At 41.8% G+C, this 17,282-nt stretch overlaps 1 protein-coding gene across 2 annotated transcripts in view; it reads right to left on the bottom strand.

Moving 5' to 3' along the window:
• Nucleotides 1-9,286: 9,286 nt before the first annotated feature.
• Nucleotides 9,287-17,282, bottom strand: part of LOC148349096 (uncharacterized) — a 34,862-nt gene continuing 26,866 nt past the window's right edge. For both annotated transcript variants that reach the window (XM_088321742.1, XM_088321743.1), the window contains 9 exons: nt 15,863-16,076; nt 15,529-15,554; nt 15,419-15,467; nt 15,087-15,118; nt 13,696-13,807; nt 13,357-13,456; nt 13,226-13,299; nt 12,286-12,400; nt 9,287-9,860 (listed from right to left, as the gene is read on the bottom strand). In XM_088321742.1, coding sequence (XP_088177868.1) covers nt 9,773-9,860; nt 12,286-12,400; nt 13,226-13,299; nt 13,357-13,456; nt 13,696-13,807; nt 15,087-15,118; nt 15,419-15,467; nt 15,529-15,554; nt 15,863-16,076 — 810 coding nt within the window. In that variant the 3' untranslated portion in view covers nt 9,287-9,772. The remainder of the gene's footprint in view (nt 9,861-12,285; nt 12,401-13,225; nt 13,300-13,356; nt 13,457-13,695; nt 13,808-15,086; nt 15,119-15,418; nt 15,468-15,528; nt 15,555-15,862; nt 16,077-17,282) is intronic.

Raw genomic sequence — 17,282 nt, 5'->3', positions numbered from 1 at the left:
TTGAATACGTGCTTTCACTTTAGCATGCCTGTGAACTTATTGAGTCTGCGCTTTATAGCATCGTAAGTTACGATGCGTGCATAACATTCATAGGTTTCGTGCGCGCACACTTCCGAGTTACTTGAGTGCAGGCGCGTGCGTGTGTCAAACGGGGGCAGGAGTGGAAAAAGGAAATGCCAGATGTGCATGGAGGATCCAGGACGGCCTCCGCTCTCAGGAGGACATATTGGGGCTACCTTCAAGAGCGGACCACCTAACTTGGCCCCGCGCGTGCACGGTCGCGTGCACGTTTTGACAACGGGGGCTCGCCGAGTGGGCCAAAAACAACCCGAGAGCGAAAAGAAAGTCGGTAGAAAACCTGCGGCTCCCGAAGAGCCTTCTGGTCTTGTAAATTCGTAACCCCCCTCCTCCCCCTTTTTGGCCTTTCCTTGTCCTCGTCATCACCTTCAGGTTGCCCCGCCCACTTTTTGCCGCCGTCTGCTTTGGCCATTATCAACGGTGTGGCCACGCCCCCTCAGACATTCCTGCCCGGATGGATCTCGCAGACGCGGCAAAGGGGGCGGAGCCCGCCAACTTGGCGTTAAGCCCCGCCTACAAATTCTAAAGGTGCAATTTCGATTTTGGGCGAGTGATGGGGTTTACGGCTCTTTTTAAAGAAGCGTCTCTTTTGGCTTGGCTACCGAAAAAAAGCCGGCTCTTTCGGCTTCCAAACGGCTCTTAAGTTGTTTTTGTTTTTAAAGGTATACTACCAATACAAATGAAACATTATATACCCAATTAAATAATTTGATCGTGCTACTATGCCTCCTAAGATCTTTGTTTCAATACACAGTGAACTTTTACCCATCCATCCATCCATTATCTGCACCGCTTATCCTCAGTAGGGTCACGGGGGTGCTGGAGCCCATCCCAGCTATCTTCGGGCAATGGGCAGGGGACACCCTGTACTGGTTGCCAGCCGGTCGCAGGGCACACATAGACATACAACTCACTCACACCACGGAGGAAACCCATGCAAGCACAGGGAGAACATGCAAACTCCACACAGGAAGGCAGCTGTAGCTGGACTTAAACACTGAACCTCTGCACTGTGGGGCTAAATGCTAACCACTGAGCTGCCTAACTTTTACCCAATTTTAAATTTAACTTTAACGTCACTCATATTGACCAGTCATAGAGAGAGAGAGATAGATAGATAGAGAGAAAAAAATAGAAAAATAGACAGAAGAGTCATAGAGATAGAGAAATAGCGAGCTAGAAAGAGAGCAAAAGAGAGAGAGAGAGATGGAAGGAGGGAGAGAACAAGAGCGAGGAAAATAGTGAGCGAAAAAGAGAGCAAGAGAGAACAAGAACAATAGAGAGAGAAAAAATAGAGAGAGGGAGAAAGAAAGAGAGAAAGAGTGATAGAGAAAGAAAGAGTCAAGTCATGTTTATTTGTATAGCCCTTCATCACAAGGAGTCTCAAAGGCCTGCAAAAAAGAGAGCAAAAGAAAAATAATGAAAGAGAAAAATAGAGAGTAAAAGAAAAAAGGAGAGACAGAACAAAACAAGGGAGGGGAGAGAGAAAGCGAAAAAGGGAGAGAGAGAAAGCGAAATTAAGAGAAAGAGAAACAGAGAAATAGAGTAAAGTAAGGTGGGAGACAGAGATGAGAAAGTGATAGAAAAAAAGAGAGGAATACAGAGAGAGAGAGTGAGAGTAATAGAGAGAGTGAGACAAACAGAGAGAGAGGAATACAGAGAGAGAGAGAGAGAGAGTAATAGAGAGAGTGAGACAAACAGAGAGAGAGAGAGAGAGAGAGAGAGAGAGAGAGAGAGAGAGAGAGAGAGAGAGAGAGAGAGAGAGAGAGAGAGTTTCGAAGGAAGCCAGCTCTATATTGTTGATAGAGCCGGCTTATAGAACCTTTCTGCTCACGAACGACCCATCACTAGTTTTGGCAGAGGACGCATTTCAAACGATTTTTTTCAATTACTGATACGAATAGAAATAAAAGATGGCGAGACAGAATTCATTGATGTAAAGTGAGCAACTTTTTTGTTGCTTTTGGGTCGTTCAGCACCAAGCAACCCAAGATGACCGCGAGTGCGCGCGCCAGATCCAACACGGCCTCTAAGGTGGGCGTATCCTATGTTACGAATTTGCACACAGACTGGAGCGATTAATGGTGGCCTGCGTGTGCGCATGCGCGCACAATTGTGTCAAGGCGAGAATGAGAGTGCGTGTGGTTGCCCGGTTGCGCAGGTTCAATTCCTCTACTTTAAGAGTGTCAAACTACAGCTCGCGGGCCACACGCAGCCCTTCAGGCTTTTTTATCCGGCCCAACTTACGAAAATGGTCAAAATATAACACAACTACAGTAATGTTATCAAATAAAATACTACAGAAATACTTCAACGTTACTATTATAGAAATACTACAGAAGTACTACAAAATACCATTATGGGAATACTTCAAACTCTGAAAAGTTGCCTGCCCCATTTTTCACAACTTGAAACACAATAAGACGACCAATAACAAAAAAAAAAGCCTTTGTTGCAAAGGATTGAGTTATTATAAATCTACTTATCACATTCATTGCATGTATATGACATTGCTGTTTTCCACCTGGCATCAGTATGTACCTGTACTTTACTCATCTTCATTCATGCAATGTTTGCGTTGCGTCGTCTGCTAAAAGCCACGTGAACTCCTCTTTCCACGTTGCTTTACGTTTTGTAGCGTCATCAATTTTGTTAGCTTCTTTTGAATCTTTCTTCTGGGGCTGAGGTTTTGGATTGATTCCTAACCACTTATCCATTTTTCTTGTGTTCTCTGTTGCGTCTACTTTGGAAAATGATGTGGAAATGCACGACCTTATAAAGCTCGGGAAAGTCCGGAAGCACGAAGTTATTCGATGCAGCCTTCTGATTGGCTGCAGAGTATGCAAATTGCCGAACGAAAGGAAATTCAGAAATTTCCAAACCGAACGAAGATTTAGAAATCGGAATAAAGCAAACGTTTCATTTGAATGTTTTTTTTGTTTGTTTTTTTCTTGAAAAAGTTTTCGGCCACCCGGGCAGAGACTTTTTTGACACAAAATTGTCATCATTACCCGATTACTTTTTTTTTTAACAAAGATTTACCGCACTCCAAACTTTTCGTCAGGCAGATCCGCCATTGTTGTTTGGGTCTCGCGGTTCGAGTTTTTGTCTGCACGCCGATCTCGGCAAACGAGATCTCGTTGCTTCGAGATGCCGTCATTGTTGTGGTGGTTGTTGTCGAGGGGAATTTGAAGGTTAAGTATGCCTCCGAAAAAACAGTATTAGGTGAAAATCAACACAAAATTGGTGATTTGATAACATCGGCAATAATTCCGGCACGAAAAAACTGCGGAGAAATTCTTTAGGGTATCGCGGAGGCAGGAAAACACGTGTGTTGAAGTCAGTCAAGTCAAGTCAAATTTATTTATATAGCCCTTAATCATAAAAATGTCTCAAAGGACTGCACAGGATTACAATGACACAATTACCTGATCTTAAACCAACAAGCGAACGATTCGACAAAAGAAAATAAACAAAAGATCACTCCGAGCAAGAAAAGGACTTTTCTGCCAAAATGGACTCAATTATATTCCTGGTGACGCTATGAGGAGGATGATAATGGATTGGACCTTGAAGAAGGCATTGCAACTGTGGCGGGACAACAAACCATGAAGAATATATGAACTGAAAAATCTGAAGTGATAACTGCTTTCTATTACCAATTAACTGGCGATGATTAAAACTGTATGAATATATGGATTAATATTTCAGCAACATTATTTTGTATAATGCACAATATTGTTGTGAACTAAAAAAATCTTGAAGTGATAACTGCTTTGTATTACCAATTAACTGTGATGATTAAAACTGGATGAATATATAGATTTATATTACCGTACTTTCCGCACTATAAGGCGCACCTAAAAGTCTTAATTTTTTTCAAAAGTTGACCATGCGCCTTATAATATAGTGCGCCTTATATATGGCTCAATATTAAATCGCAAGGTCTCGCAATTTACGCAACAGCCGCCGACTCGATTTCCCCCCGAACGTGGAGTAGTCCGCGGTGTATGCTGGGATTTATATACCGGCGTTTCATTGGCTAACCAATGTGTCAATCATCATTTGAATCGATCGCTATTGGCTAAAGTTATTCGGAGCCTCGGATAGGCTAGAGGGCCGAAACAAACCCTGCAATTGGCCGAAAAAGATGTGTCAATCATCTGTTAAACCGATCGCTATTGGCTGAAGTTATTCGGAGCCTTGGATTGGGTAGAGGACCAAAACAAACTTTTCAATTGGCCGAAAAAGATGTGTCAATTATCCGTTAAATCGATCGCTATTGGCTGAAGTTATTCGGAGCCTCGGATAGGCTAGAGGGCCAAAACAAACCCTGCAATTGGCTGAAAAAGATGACTGAATAGCAAGCTTGCTAAACTACGCCATAAAGAAACATGTTTCATTAGTCTGTATTTGTAAACATTTTACTCTCCTGGATTTACTTCACTCACGGTTGTAAGAAGACCATGATTGCGCATCATTATTGAACGTGAGAACTTAGGTGAGCTATGCGGCTTTATATTTTCCCGGTATCTTGTTTTAGAACGATCTTGATGTTGCTGTGATGAGTTGAGTGAATTCAACTCAATTCCAAGTGTTTATTGTCATATGCACAGTAAAGTTGCGAGCGAAAAAGAAAATAGAAACTAAGGAATGGTTGGCATTTCTTGAATCCCAAGACTTTAACCTTCCGAATGATATTTGGAACGATGCATTTGAGTGACACCATACGGACCCCGCATCCGCACGTGTTCTCGACACGTATTTGCTTCCTTGCAAGCTTTGGGAATGTTAAGGGGGTAATCAATTGGACTGAACTATCGGACTGTTTTGTCGACGTTCCCATTGTAGCGCCTTATAATCCGGTGCGCCTTATCTATGTCAAATATAGGACCAAAAACTATTTTTTGGGGGTGAGCCCTATACCCCGGTGCGCCCTATAGTGCGGAAATTATGGTATATATTTGTCGCCGATTTATAATTTCAACCCCGTTAACACTAAATTTTGGTGACCCATAGATCTCTGTTGGGACCCATAGATTTTTGAGCATGCGAGTCCCCGGGACCCATCACTTTTCACAGGTAAAACGAATACTAATATATATATATATATATATATATATATATATATATATCTATAATATATATGTATATACATATACACATTTATTCGTTAACAAAAAAGCTTGCTTTTCAGGATCGGCCCCTTAATTGGCCCCACTTTCGAACCCGATACGACTCCAAATAGTTACCCACCCCTGCTCCAAAACGACACGAGTCGTCATGGTAGGCCGGAAACGAACGACCTTGCGAAGTTTATGACCCCCGTCCGCTTTGACCTTCAAGCTCGCAGACACTCGCGACCGAGTTAGAAAGCACAAAAAGTCGGAGAAATGAAGAAAACAGAGAGCATGTGGAAAAGTAGGACAGGCGTGGAAGGCCGGATGAGAGAATGAGAGTGAGGGGGTGAGTGAACGGGTGAGGGTATTGGGTTTCGGAAAAAGGGGGGGGGGGGGGGGGGGGCAAGAACAGAAAAAGCAAAAAAAGTGAGCAGTTGAGTGACAAACAGAAGCTTCGTAAAGACGCTGATTCGGGGAAAAAAACGTAAGTAGGGAAAGAGATGATGACTTGTAGAAGCAACTTTTCCTTGAAGGCTGCCAAGCCTGATCTGTTTATACAGTACGTGTGCAAAATTGAATTAGATTCAGTTCTGTCTAATTGTCTCTCGGTAAGGTTTTTGTTTGCAAACGTCAGGTCCAATTAGCTACTCCAATCCAGGTCCCTTTTGGTTTTAATCCGATTTACGAAAATCAAAGCTCTGTAGATTTAATTGAATCCACTTGGACACTAGTTCTGTGAGTTTCTGTTTCCATGAGTAGTAACATGCAGGTAGTCTTGGTGAAGTCCATTTAGATCAGTTCTGGATTTAGTCAGGTTGACTCAATTCCAGTTATGCTTTATGAGGGACAGTTAGACCTATTAAGTCTGGTTTCCTGGTTCCTGAAAGTAGCTCTGCTCTGACGTTATTTCAGATATAGATTTGGTGAAGTCCGTTTACACAGAAGCTGGATTCAGTCAGGTCGATTTAGTTCCAGTAAGGCTACTTGAGGGACAGTTAGACCTGGTTTAAGATTAGTATCCTGATTTCTGAAAGTAGTTTTTCTCAGATATTCTGTAAGATACAGACACGAACAGTAACATGCAGGTGGTCTTGGTGAAGTCCATTTAGATCAGATCTGGATTTGGTCAGGTTGAGTCAATTCCAGTTATCCTTTATGAGGGACATTTAGACCTTGTTGGGCCACTACTAAGTCTGGTTTCCTGGTTCCTTAAAATAGCTTTGCTGTTATGTTATTTCAGATAGATTTGGTGAAGTACGTTTACATAGAAGCTGGATTCAGTCAGGTCAATTAAGTTCCAGTAAGGCTACTTGAGGGACAGTTAGACCTGGTTGGGCCACTATTAAGTCTGGTTTCCTGGTTCCTGAAAGTAGTCTTGATGAAGTCAGTTGATCTCAAATCTAGATTCAGTTAGGTCAAATTTGTTTTGTTTCGGTTTAGATCTACTTTCATTGCTTTTACATCAAGTCACGTTCAATTAGAACCAGCCTGCTTAGGTCTTATCCAATTTTGATCTAGTTTTGATGGTTCAACGTGGTTCTATTTGGTAGGACAGCCGATTTGTGGTTTTGTGTTTGTTGGCCGGCTAAGATGAGCAAAACTGGAGTTATCGTCATGGAGACGAGCCAAAGTCCTGGTAGAGGAATGTCCGTTGTTTACACGAAGAGTTCAGTCATCTTCAGCCGGACCTTTCACCCATCCTCCCATTGCCTCCTAAAATTTCCATCTTTTCTCTCACTCGTCTTTCTTTCCGGCTCCTCCTCTTCTTCTCCTCCTTCCCCCTTTCTCTGCCGCCGTCGGCGTTTCGCTCCTGAAGGCCTCATTGCTGACTTTGCTGTCTTTCCTTACAGGCCTGTTGAGGATTAGGATATTGCTCCTGGCATGGAAGTTCTTCTTTTCTTTTCCGAGCCGTCACGTGACTCTCTGCCTCCGTGGCTTGCTTTCGTCTTCGCCTCTCTCTCTCTTCTTGCTCCGACCGCAAATATTTTGACGTCGTCAAATATTCCGATTCGAATGATAAAACGTCGAACCTCACGTACAGCGGGAGAGGATTTATATTTGATGTTTGTGCGTGTGAATGTGTCTTCCCCAAGTGATTGAACGAGTGTGTGTGATCTAAATGTAAAACTGATTTATGTTTCCACGAACGGTAAAGCTTTCATTTTCCCAAATTCCCGTCTGCTGTTTTACTTTGAAGGACTGAGGAAATAAGTAAACGCTGATGTGAGTTTGACAACACATGGTGATCTTTTAAAACACAGGTGTCAATCGGGCGGCCCGCGGGCCGGATCAGGCTCGCTAAGGGATTGAATCCGGCCCTCGAGACAACACTCAGAGAAGCGCAAGAGAAAAAGAAGCTGCAGGTTGAAATATGTCAACTTGATGTTGCCAAAGAAAGGTGCCTCGAACAAAGACACTGTATTTATTTATTTATTTATCTCTCTCTCTGACTCTCTTTGTTTTTCTCTCTCTCGCTCTCTCTCTCTCTCTGACTCTCTTTGTTTCTCTCTCTCTCTCTCTCTCTCTCTCTGACTCTTTGTTTTTTTCTCTCTCTCTTTCTCTCTCTCTCTCTCTCTCTTTCTCTCTGACTCACTTTGTTTCTCTCTCTCTCTCTCTCTCTCTCTCTGACTCTCTTTGTTTTTCTCTCTCTCTGACTCTCTTTGTTTTTCTCTCTCTCTCTCTCACCCCTTGGTGTGTCTCCGGCAAGTACAGTACAGCTTGGCGGAGCCCATCCCTCTCCAGGTGTTTTTTTTTTTTTTGGGTAGGGGTTTCCTCCCCCTCATGAAACAGACAATACTGGTTTCCATGGTTACCACTAGCAGGAGAAACCTCATGATCTGACTCAGATACAGCACTTTCATCATCTGATTGCAGTTGTGTTTCAATGTAAAATGTTATCCCACTTTTCAGAGATGAGCCGGACGTGTGGCAATACTGACACTAGTCACTAGCAAACCAATCAAATTTGACTGATGACATCTAGTTCGATTTATTTCCAGACAAAAAAAGATTTGTGTTCGATACAAAGAAAAAAAACATTGAAAATAAAGTTCAAACTAGTCATACTTGTTTATTGTGTTAATTGGAAAATGACGTTAAAACTATAATTTTCCCCAGAGTTCCTGTTGGTTCTTTTACTCCGAAGAACTACGGAAATGGGTAAATGCTCATATTTGACAGCACGTCCTAATATTTTAAAACAATAGCACAATGATATACACAACCCAATTACATTATTTAAAAGTGCTGTCCGGGATTTTGAAATGATCTACTCAATGACGCCATCTTCTGGCTTCAGTCATCATCGCAGCCGCTCTCAAGCTACTTGTGTGGCGCGTGCAAGTACGCGCATTTCTTAAACACGCTCGAATAAAATCATCGCGTTTCATCTTTTTGGGCGTTTGGGTTGGGGTTTGGACTGTATTGTCATAGAGTCCTTTTCTTACTTTCACCATTTAACTCTACACTGACAGAAAAGCGTTAGCACGAGAATGAAATCTCTCTCCACCACCCCTCCTCCTTTTCCGGCTTCCTAATGTGTTGAGTACCGAACAGCTAGATAAAAACAAATAGGCGCAGTGCAAACAATATACATAGAAGATGTCAGATTTGTTAGTATGTGCTCATTGATTCATGTTTGTGATCAGTAGTAAACCAATAACATTGAGCTGACTGATATGTCTATTTTTTTTATTATTTTTATAGTCTAAAAAAAGTTTGACACAGGAAAAAAAAAACATTACAAAGTTGGATATTGTGTGAAATGAGTGAAATCTCAAAAGCAAGACAATAAATGTACAATTTCCGCTAACTTCCGGTTATGGTTTTACTTTGACAGATTACGGAAATAGGATAATGCTGGTTTGACATACGCTTGACAACACGTTGTGATACTTTGAAACAATAAAACAACGATTATAAAATAGAAAATAACTGTTATTTGGTTTCACTAGCGGGTTTAAGGGCGACTTTTTGCAAGAAAGCGATTTTTTGTCCGAATGTGCTTTTTAATTCGTGTTTGTGATCAAATTAAGATGATTAAATCACACTTCTTCTTTATCGTAGAAAACAAAAAACACCGAGCTGGCTGATGACAACAAGTTCGATTTATTTTCAAACTGTAAAAGAAGTTCATGATCGAGCCAGGGGGGAAAAAGTCTTAAGAACGAAAATTCAGACTAGTCACATTTGATCATTTCAAGCGACGCTCCAGCACGAGTGAAATCGTCAAACTTTTAGGACGCCCCCTGCTGGGTTTTTCATGTACAACGTTCACTAAAACGTCCTGAATTTATTATTCTAACAGTAACAAAAGTCATCAAAATGAGCGAATGGTGACGTCAAACAATGGGACCTCATAAAAAAACACAATAAATCAATAAACATAAACTAATAAAAGCTGATTTTGCGAGTCAGGGGGCGAGGGCTCTCCATTTTAACCGCCCCTGATTCGAGTCCAGCTCATCTTTTTGTTTTGTTTTTCTATCTAAACTCAGACACGCGCAATTTTTTGAGAAAATAAAACTCACCTAAGAAATAAATAAACAGCAGTCGCTCACAAACGTGCGTAAGTGTCACTGCAGGACACACTTTTCCTTGTCGTTGTACTTCTTCCTCCTCATCGCTAGGCCGCGCTCTAGGCGCTCGTCCTCTTCTAGCGCCCTGCACACACACGTGCATGCACACACACACAAAAAAGAAAGGTTGAATATTGTTGGTTTCTTGGCTACTTGAGTTAGCCAGGAGCAGTGTTCCCTCTAAACTGCACGTGTGCGCAATTGCGCACTGGTCGCACATTCTCAGCGCACAAGAAAATCTAGCCAGCGCACAAAAACGAGGGCTCAAAATTACTAATTGAGAAGCAACTTAAGTCACAGTTACAGTGCATGAAGGTAAAAATACCCGGGTTCCCCTGACGTTGTGTCCTAAATGCGGTATTTTGAAGTCGAGTCGAAGTAGAACTAAGTTGAGTAAAGTTAGTAGAGTTGGTCGAGAACCGGCTTCTTCGGCTTGGCTCACAAAAAGGAACCGACCGGCTCTTTCAGGTCTTAAACGGCTCTTCGGGTTGTTTTTGCTTCTTTAATCCCAACATGACCAAATATAATGTAAAATTACGCACGAAATTACTTAAAGGAAGGGGGGAATAGAACAAAAAAAAAAAAAAAAAAAAGAAAAAGTAGTGAAAAGCTGAGAAAAAAAGAAGGAACAATTTAGAAAAAAAGCCAGAAAAAAAGAAAATAAAGAAATGTAGGAAAAAAAAGTAAATAGAGAACAAAAAGAAAAAAGTAACAGCTCGGAAAAAATAAACACAATGAGATTTTTTTTTAAAGGAATTTTTTAAAAAGTAGAAAAAAAATTGGAAAAAAGAAAATGTTTGTGTTGCTTTCAAATAATTTCCAATTATATCAAGTGAATCTTGTTGCCAACTTTGTACTTCCACTAAAAAATGTGATTAAGTTCAGTTCTGTATGTAAGTGGCTAAAATTCTATCAAAGTTCATACTGAAGAGCTCGAATACACTCACATAAGTGCCGTGAGAAAAGCATTTGCTCCCTTCCTGAATTCTGTGATTTTTCCATATTTACCACTCACAAAGGTTTTAGATTATCATATCAATTTTCAGATCACACAGAAACAACCCAAGGAAGTACAAATGCAGGTTTGAATTGTTTATTCCACTTATTAAGGCACAGAAAAATCAAAACCTGATTAAAAAATTAAGTGGAGGAATTTGGGCCCACTCTTCTTTGCAAAATTGTTTCAAATCTGCCCTATTGGACGGTTTTCTAGCATGAGCATCCCCTTTTAAGGTCACACCAAAGCATCTCATTTGGATTGATATCCGGACTTTGACTGGGCCACTCCAGAACCTTCATTTTGTTTTCTCACGCATTCAGAGGTGGACTTGCTTGGATTTTTGTTCTGCTGCATGATCCAAGTGTGTTTGAGTTTGAGGGCGCAAATTGATGGCCGGACGGTCTCCTTCGGTATCTTCTGGTAAACACCAGAATTCATTTTTCCGTCAACAACAGCGGGTTGTCCTGGTCCTGAGGCACCAAAGCAGCCTCAGATCATTATACTGCCAACACCATGCTTTACGGTTGGCATCATGTTCTTTTTGTCAAAATCTGTGCTATTTTAAGCCAGATGTAACAGGCTGAATACCTTCCCAAAAAGTTAAATCTTTGTCTCATGAGTCCACACAATGTTTCTCCAAAAGTCTTGAGGATAATCAAGATGCTTTTTGGCAAATGTGAGACGACTTATCGTGTTTTTTAGTGACAGCAGAGGTTTGCGTCTGGAAACTTTCCCATGGATGCCATTTTGCCCTGTGTCTTTCTTATAGCGGAGTAATGAACACTGCCCTTGACTGATTTCCACAAGGCCTGCAGTTCCTGGATGTTTTTGAAGCTCTTTTATCTTGGATGAGCTATTGTTACACTCTTTGAGTAATCTTAGTCGGCCGACCGCTTCTGGAAAGGTTTGACACAGTTCCCAGTTGTCCCCATTTGTGGATAATGGCTCTGTCAGTGGTTCGCTGGAGCCCTACAGTCTCAGAAATGGCTTTGTGACCTTTTCCGGACAGATAGATTCCAACCACGTTTTTCAAATTTATAATTGTGTTCTTGAGATTTTGTAGCCTACTTCACTTTGTTTAGCAGATTCAATTTAAGTGATTTCTTGATTTAAGACAGGTTGTGGATATCAGTTTTGTGTTTGGTCTGTGGAATTGAACAGTTCCCTCGAGGGAACAATTACTTTTTCACATAGGGCCAGATATGTTTTGATTTATTTGTGCCTTAATAAATGGAATCAACATTTTAAAACTGCATTTTGCATTTCCTTGCGTTTCTCCGTTCCATAATAAAATTGGTCTGATGATCTGAAACCTTGTGAGTAATAAATATGCAAAAAACACAGAAATTGTCTTTTCAAATGCACGCAAACACAAAAAATGGACTTTGTTTGTTTCCTGACTATTTGAGTCAGCTAGGAGTCAAAAATAGGTGGGAATGACCAAAATTTATACTGAAGAGCACACATACATAGGTTATGCAAATGTTTGTGTTGGAAGCGGTTTCCATACCCTCGCTCTTTGGCGTCCATGTTTCTGATGACATCATCACGCTGGTTGACCAGCGCCACCAACTGGTGCAGGAGGACCTGCTCCCGTTCTCGCTGAGCGTACGACTTCTGCCATTCTGCGTAACACACAGAGTAATTCCTCGCTGGTTTACTTTTTCGCGGTTTCGATACTTCTTGGATTTTCATTTTGCATCGTGTTCTGCTTTTTGATTGGCTTCCTGCCCTCTTTTTGCCTTCGTCTGCCTGTGTGTCAAAAACGTTGCAGTCGACAAACCTACAGCTTGACGAACCTACATTACAATTTCAAGGTTCTTTAAAAGCCGTTATGTCAACAAAATGCCTTGGAACCACAAAAGCACCATAAGGCAGAGGGAGATGCTTTCTATCGCCAACAAAGTTGGACTTCTCCACCCGGCCAACTTACTCCAGAGCCACATGTTGGCAGCTCTTTGAAACACAAACACGTTCTCACCTATTTCTAATGAATATTGATAGCCCTTATAGCCTTATATTGAACGAAACACAGTAAGTGTTTCGTTCAATATAATGCCTGTATAAGGCCTTTCATTCTTTGAGGCTCCAGACATTTTTATTGGTCCAATATGGCTCTTTCAAAATTTTGAGTTGTCGGCCCCTGCCTGAAGAACGTAAATGCAGTTTTCCATAACTTCCACATGATGACGACAAACTATTATGTGAAGTAAAAACACAGTTTCCGGGAATCAAAAGATTATTTTTGAAATAGAAATTTGACAGTACAGAAGTTATTTGTACAAAAAGGTTGAGAAAATACAGTATTTTTTCTGTTAAAAATGCTTGAGCCTGTAAATTGGGATTGTTCTTTAGTTTTGATGAAGAATAGATTAATGTTTTTATCTGCGGCACCCGCTAATTCCCCTAGGTTCCTATCACCCGCTATACAGCAATTTGACTTTGCTCACCATCCACAGCCATGGAGACCCGAAGCTCTTGGGTGAGGAGCTCAAAACGTCTCTCTAGGTCCTGCTCCTCCTGCCTGCAGGGAAGGTGCTCATCATTATCAGCATCATTATCATCATTACATGTGACTTACAGAAGTTCGAGCTGGTCTCTTCTTCTCATCAAGGCGTTTTTCTTGTTGACTAGCGTGAACCATTCCTGGATCAGACGTTCCTCCTCAGCGCGGTCGCTTCCTGCAAGGTCACACTCAGTATATTTGCACGTCTAACGTGTACTACGGAGTGCCAAAATTCTGTCATTGCACCCATTTGTGCATTTGCCGCCTATTTGTGCCCAGAATATTCTGTAATAACATTTCAAAGACATTGCTTATCTAATTTCCCATTACCTCTTTACTTTAAGTCTCATGTTCGACATGCCCAACCCTCTTTGTATAAAAGTGATTGTCATGCATTCTGGTCTTTGCACGCACCGCTTTCCATGAGGCTCCTGAGGCGTCGCTCCACTACCGCCGCCCTGCTGTCCACGTGCCTTTGCTCGACCTCCAGGGCCGCCGTCTCCCTCAGCACGTATTGACTTGTGTCCTGACCACAGAGGGAAAATAGGACAATCGCATGTTAGGAGGAATAAAATGGAGGACATCATCATATGGCAGGGGTCAACAACATTTTTAAAGCTTAAGGCTATTTTTTTGTTACTTATTAGATAGATAGATAGAGATAGATAGATAGATACTTTGTTCATCCCCGAAGGGAAATTCACATTTCCAGCAGCATCCCTGAGCTGAGAACAATCGAGAACAATCAAAAGCGCAAAGAGCTACAAGTTTGTTATGCATTTCTAAAATAACATCTTTGCATGCTACTAGTATGTTATTACTGTGTTATTACCAAATTGTTTTTATTAGAAGTAGCATTAAAACAGGCTCAGTTGAACCACTTCAACATTATTCAAGTGAGAAATCAGAGTTCCAAGAAAATCACAATTGTTATTTCTGATGAGCTATTCTCAGATTGTCCTATTTTTGTCACCCATGCCGTTGGATCACGTGATCAGTGGTGGTGACGCTGTAATTGGTTGAAAGAAGCAGTGTCTGAAATAACACCTGCCCGGACACCCGGGGTGTGCATCTTTTACGTCGGGCGTACAAAACGTCTCCGCCCGGGTGGCCGACAACTTTTTTAAGGAAAAAAAAACATCTTTTTTTTTTTTTTTTTTTTTCTCAATTCAAACGTTTGCTTTATTCTGATTTCGAAATCTTCGTTCGGTTTGGAAATTTCGGTTCGTTTGGAAATTTGCATACTTGGCAGCCAATCAGAAGCCTGCGTCGAATAACTCCGGGGTTCCGGTTATAATGCAGTGCATTTGCATATCGTTTTCCAAAGTAGCGAACAGAGAACACAAGAAAAATAGTAAAGTGGTTAGGAATCAAGCCAAAACCTCAGCCCAAGAAAAAATATTTAAAAGAAGCTAACAAAATTGATGACGCTACAAAACGTAAAGCATCATGGAAAGAGGAGTTCACGTGGCTTTTAGCAGACGACGCAAGCAAACATTGCGTGAATGAAGATGAGGAAAGGCAGATGGAAAACAGCGCTGTCATATAAACGCAATGAATGTTATAAGTAGATTTATAATAAACTTAATTTTAAAGTGTTGTTCTGTTTTATATTCTGATAATCAACCCTTAATACTTTGCAACAGTGTTTTTTTTTTGTGCTTAGTCGTCTTATTGCGTTTCAAGTTGTGAAAAACTTTTTAGAGTTGTCTGCCCTGGTGTCCGCTAACTTTTTGTCACGAGTTTCAGACACTGAAAGAAGCTTTGACTTTTGAAATTATGTGACCAAAAATATGTATATTTACCATGGTTTTGTTTACTTTGGGATTCTGGCATTCTGCACACACACAAAAACAGAAAATATCAAACAATGACATTCATCATATAAGTCAATGTGCCCGAAATTGGCATGCACATATGTATTATCATTAAACGTGTGTCATATTGAACTGTCGCATTTCTTGGAGGATGAAAATGAACCTTTCTAGCAGTTCATACTTAGATACACTGTCTTGGATTTCAATCATTAAAATACGAACCAAAAAAATGGGACAAAATACACTATAGGTGTTGACGATATGTACTGTATGGGTAAAACTACCAAATGAATTGAAATTTTGTTGTGTGGGATTCTTACCATGTTCCTGTGCGCTTGCTGAAAACATGTCTTTCAGTTCAACGTCACCCTAAACAAAGAAACCATTAAAGGTCACGAAATAAAGGAGGAAAAAAACATCAGAAGCTTACCTGTGTAACAGGAGGTGTGGCATCTTCTGTAAGGTAAAAAAAACACAATATTAAACCGCCTGTAAGCATTTCAATGTTATGTGTGGTCCTTTCTCAAAGTTTCTACATTTTCCTCTTGTTTAAGTTTTTGAGTTTTCCCTTGCCCTCATGTAGGTTTTAGATCAGGGGATGGTGTCATAATAGTCTGTAGTCAGTGCAGCCTTTGAGACTCCTTGTGATTAAGAGCGTCACAAATAAACACGACTTGACTTAAATCGTATTAGAATGTCTATTGTGTTTTGCTTTATATCTCAACTCAACTTTACTCAACAGCTGAAAACAAAGTATTGCTAACCTTTAAGCAGCCTCTTGGCTCTCGGGGGCGGGGCCAGCGCGGCACCTCCTCCCGCATCGGTGGCGTCGCCGGCCGGTTTTCCGGCACGGGCGAAGTGATTCCTTAGCTGGCTGGCGTACGTCATGACCATGAGACGATCCGGAAGGGGAAGCGCCAACATGTCGGACGGCTCCAGTAGGCGGGGCACGCCCACAGACTCCAAAGCGGCCAAGGCCTGCCAGGAAGAACCAAGCATTGAGAGGAGGACAGGTCCCGAAAAGTCGGCTGAAGGATTAAAACGAGAACTGAGCCATCAACTTGTATTCACTGCCAGTCATCAAATACCCTGCTGGTATTATAATCCAGCCAAAAGAGGAAATAGAAGCCCCTGACATTCAGAAAAGAAAGCTACTTAACATGCACAGAGGTTTCCACCCCAAGTCCAGCACCCTAAAACTATATGCTAAGCGGCAAGAGGGAGACTGAGGGCTATCGAGCACCAATACCATGGTCCAGGATGAACCATCAAAAATCCAAGAGTACATGGAACAAATGACCCCAAAAGATAACCTGCTGAGTTAATTTATAAGGCAATGTCTCTGGCAGCAGAACCCTGATGAGAGTGTAGAGGAGGTGTACCACTATCAGATACAGTAGGTGGCTGACGTCAAGAAATCCTACCAGTGGCTGGAAAATGACAGAGACTCTGACAATGGCAGCACAAGAACAGGTCATAAACACAAGATCCATAGAGGCCAGGATCTACAAGAGTAGATCAGACCCACGATGTAGACTGTGCAAAGATGCCCTGAAAGACTCAAGCACATAGTGGCAGGGTGTAAAAGGCTAGCTGGATTAGCGCACTTGGAGATGCACAACCAAGGAGCTGGAATTATATAATGTATATTGGAACATCTGCACCAGTATGGTATAGAAGTACCAAATCCCGGTGGGTCATACCACAGACGGTCGCTGAGAACAACAGGGCCAAGATCCATTGGGACTTCAGTTTCCAGAGTGACATGCAACTTCTGGCTAACCAACCGGACATAGTGGTGGTGGACAAAGAGCAGAAAATTGTGGTGGGACTAGATTTGGCGATCCCAGCTGACACCAACATCAGGAAGAAGAAACACAGGAAACTGGAGGAATACCAAGGGTTGAAAGACCAGCTGGAACAGATGTGGAAGGTCACGGCCAGCGTGGTCCCCATGGTAGTGGGGGCACTCAGGACAGTAACCATCAAACTGGAAGAGTGGCGCCAACAGATCCCAGGAACAACATCTGAGACCTCAGTCCAGAAGAGTGCAGTCCTAGGGACAGCTAAGGTACAGGGCAGAACCCTTTAATTCCCAGGCCTCTGATAGAGGATGACATAGACATCACCCCATATATATAGTGGCTTGCGAAACTATTTGGCCCCCTAGAACTTTGTGACCTT

The sequence above is a fragment of the Urocampus carinirostris genome, chromosome 17 (genome assembly GCF_059441175.1).
Source record: "Urocampus carinirostris isolate Australia breed hairy pipefish chromosome 17, RoL_Ucar_1.0, whole genome shotgun sequence".
NCBI lineage: Eukaryota > Metazoa > Chordata > Actinopteri > Syngnathiformes > Syngnathidae > Urocampus > Urocampus carinirostris.
The sequence above is the reverse complement of the archived record's forward strand: the minus strand, read 5'-3'. Positions and strand labels throughout refer to the sequence as shown.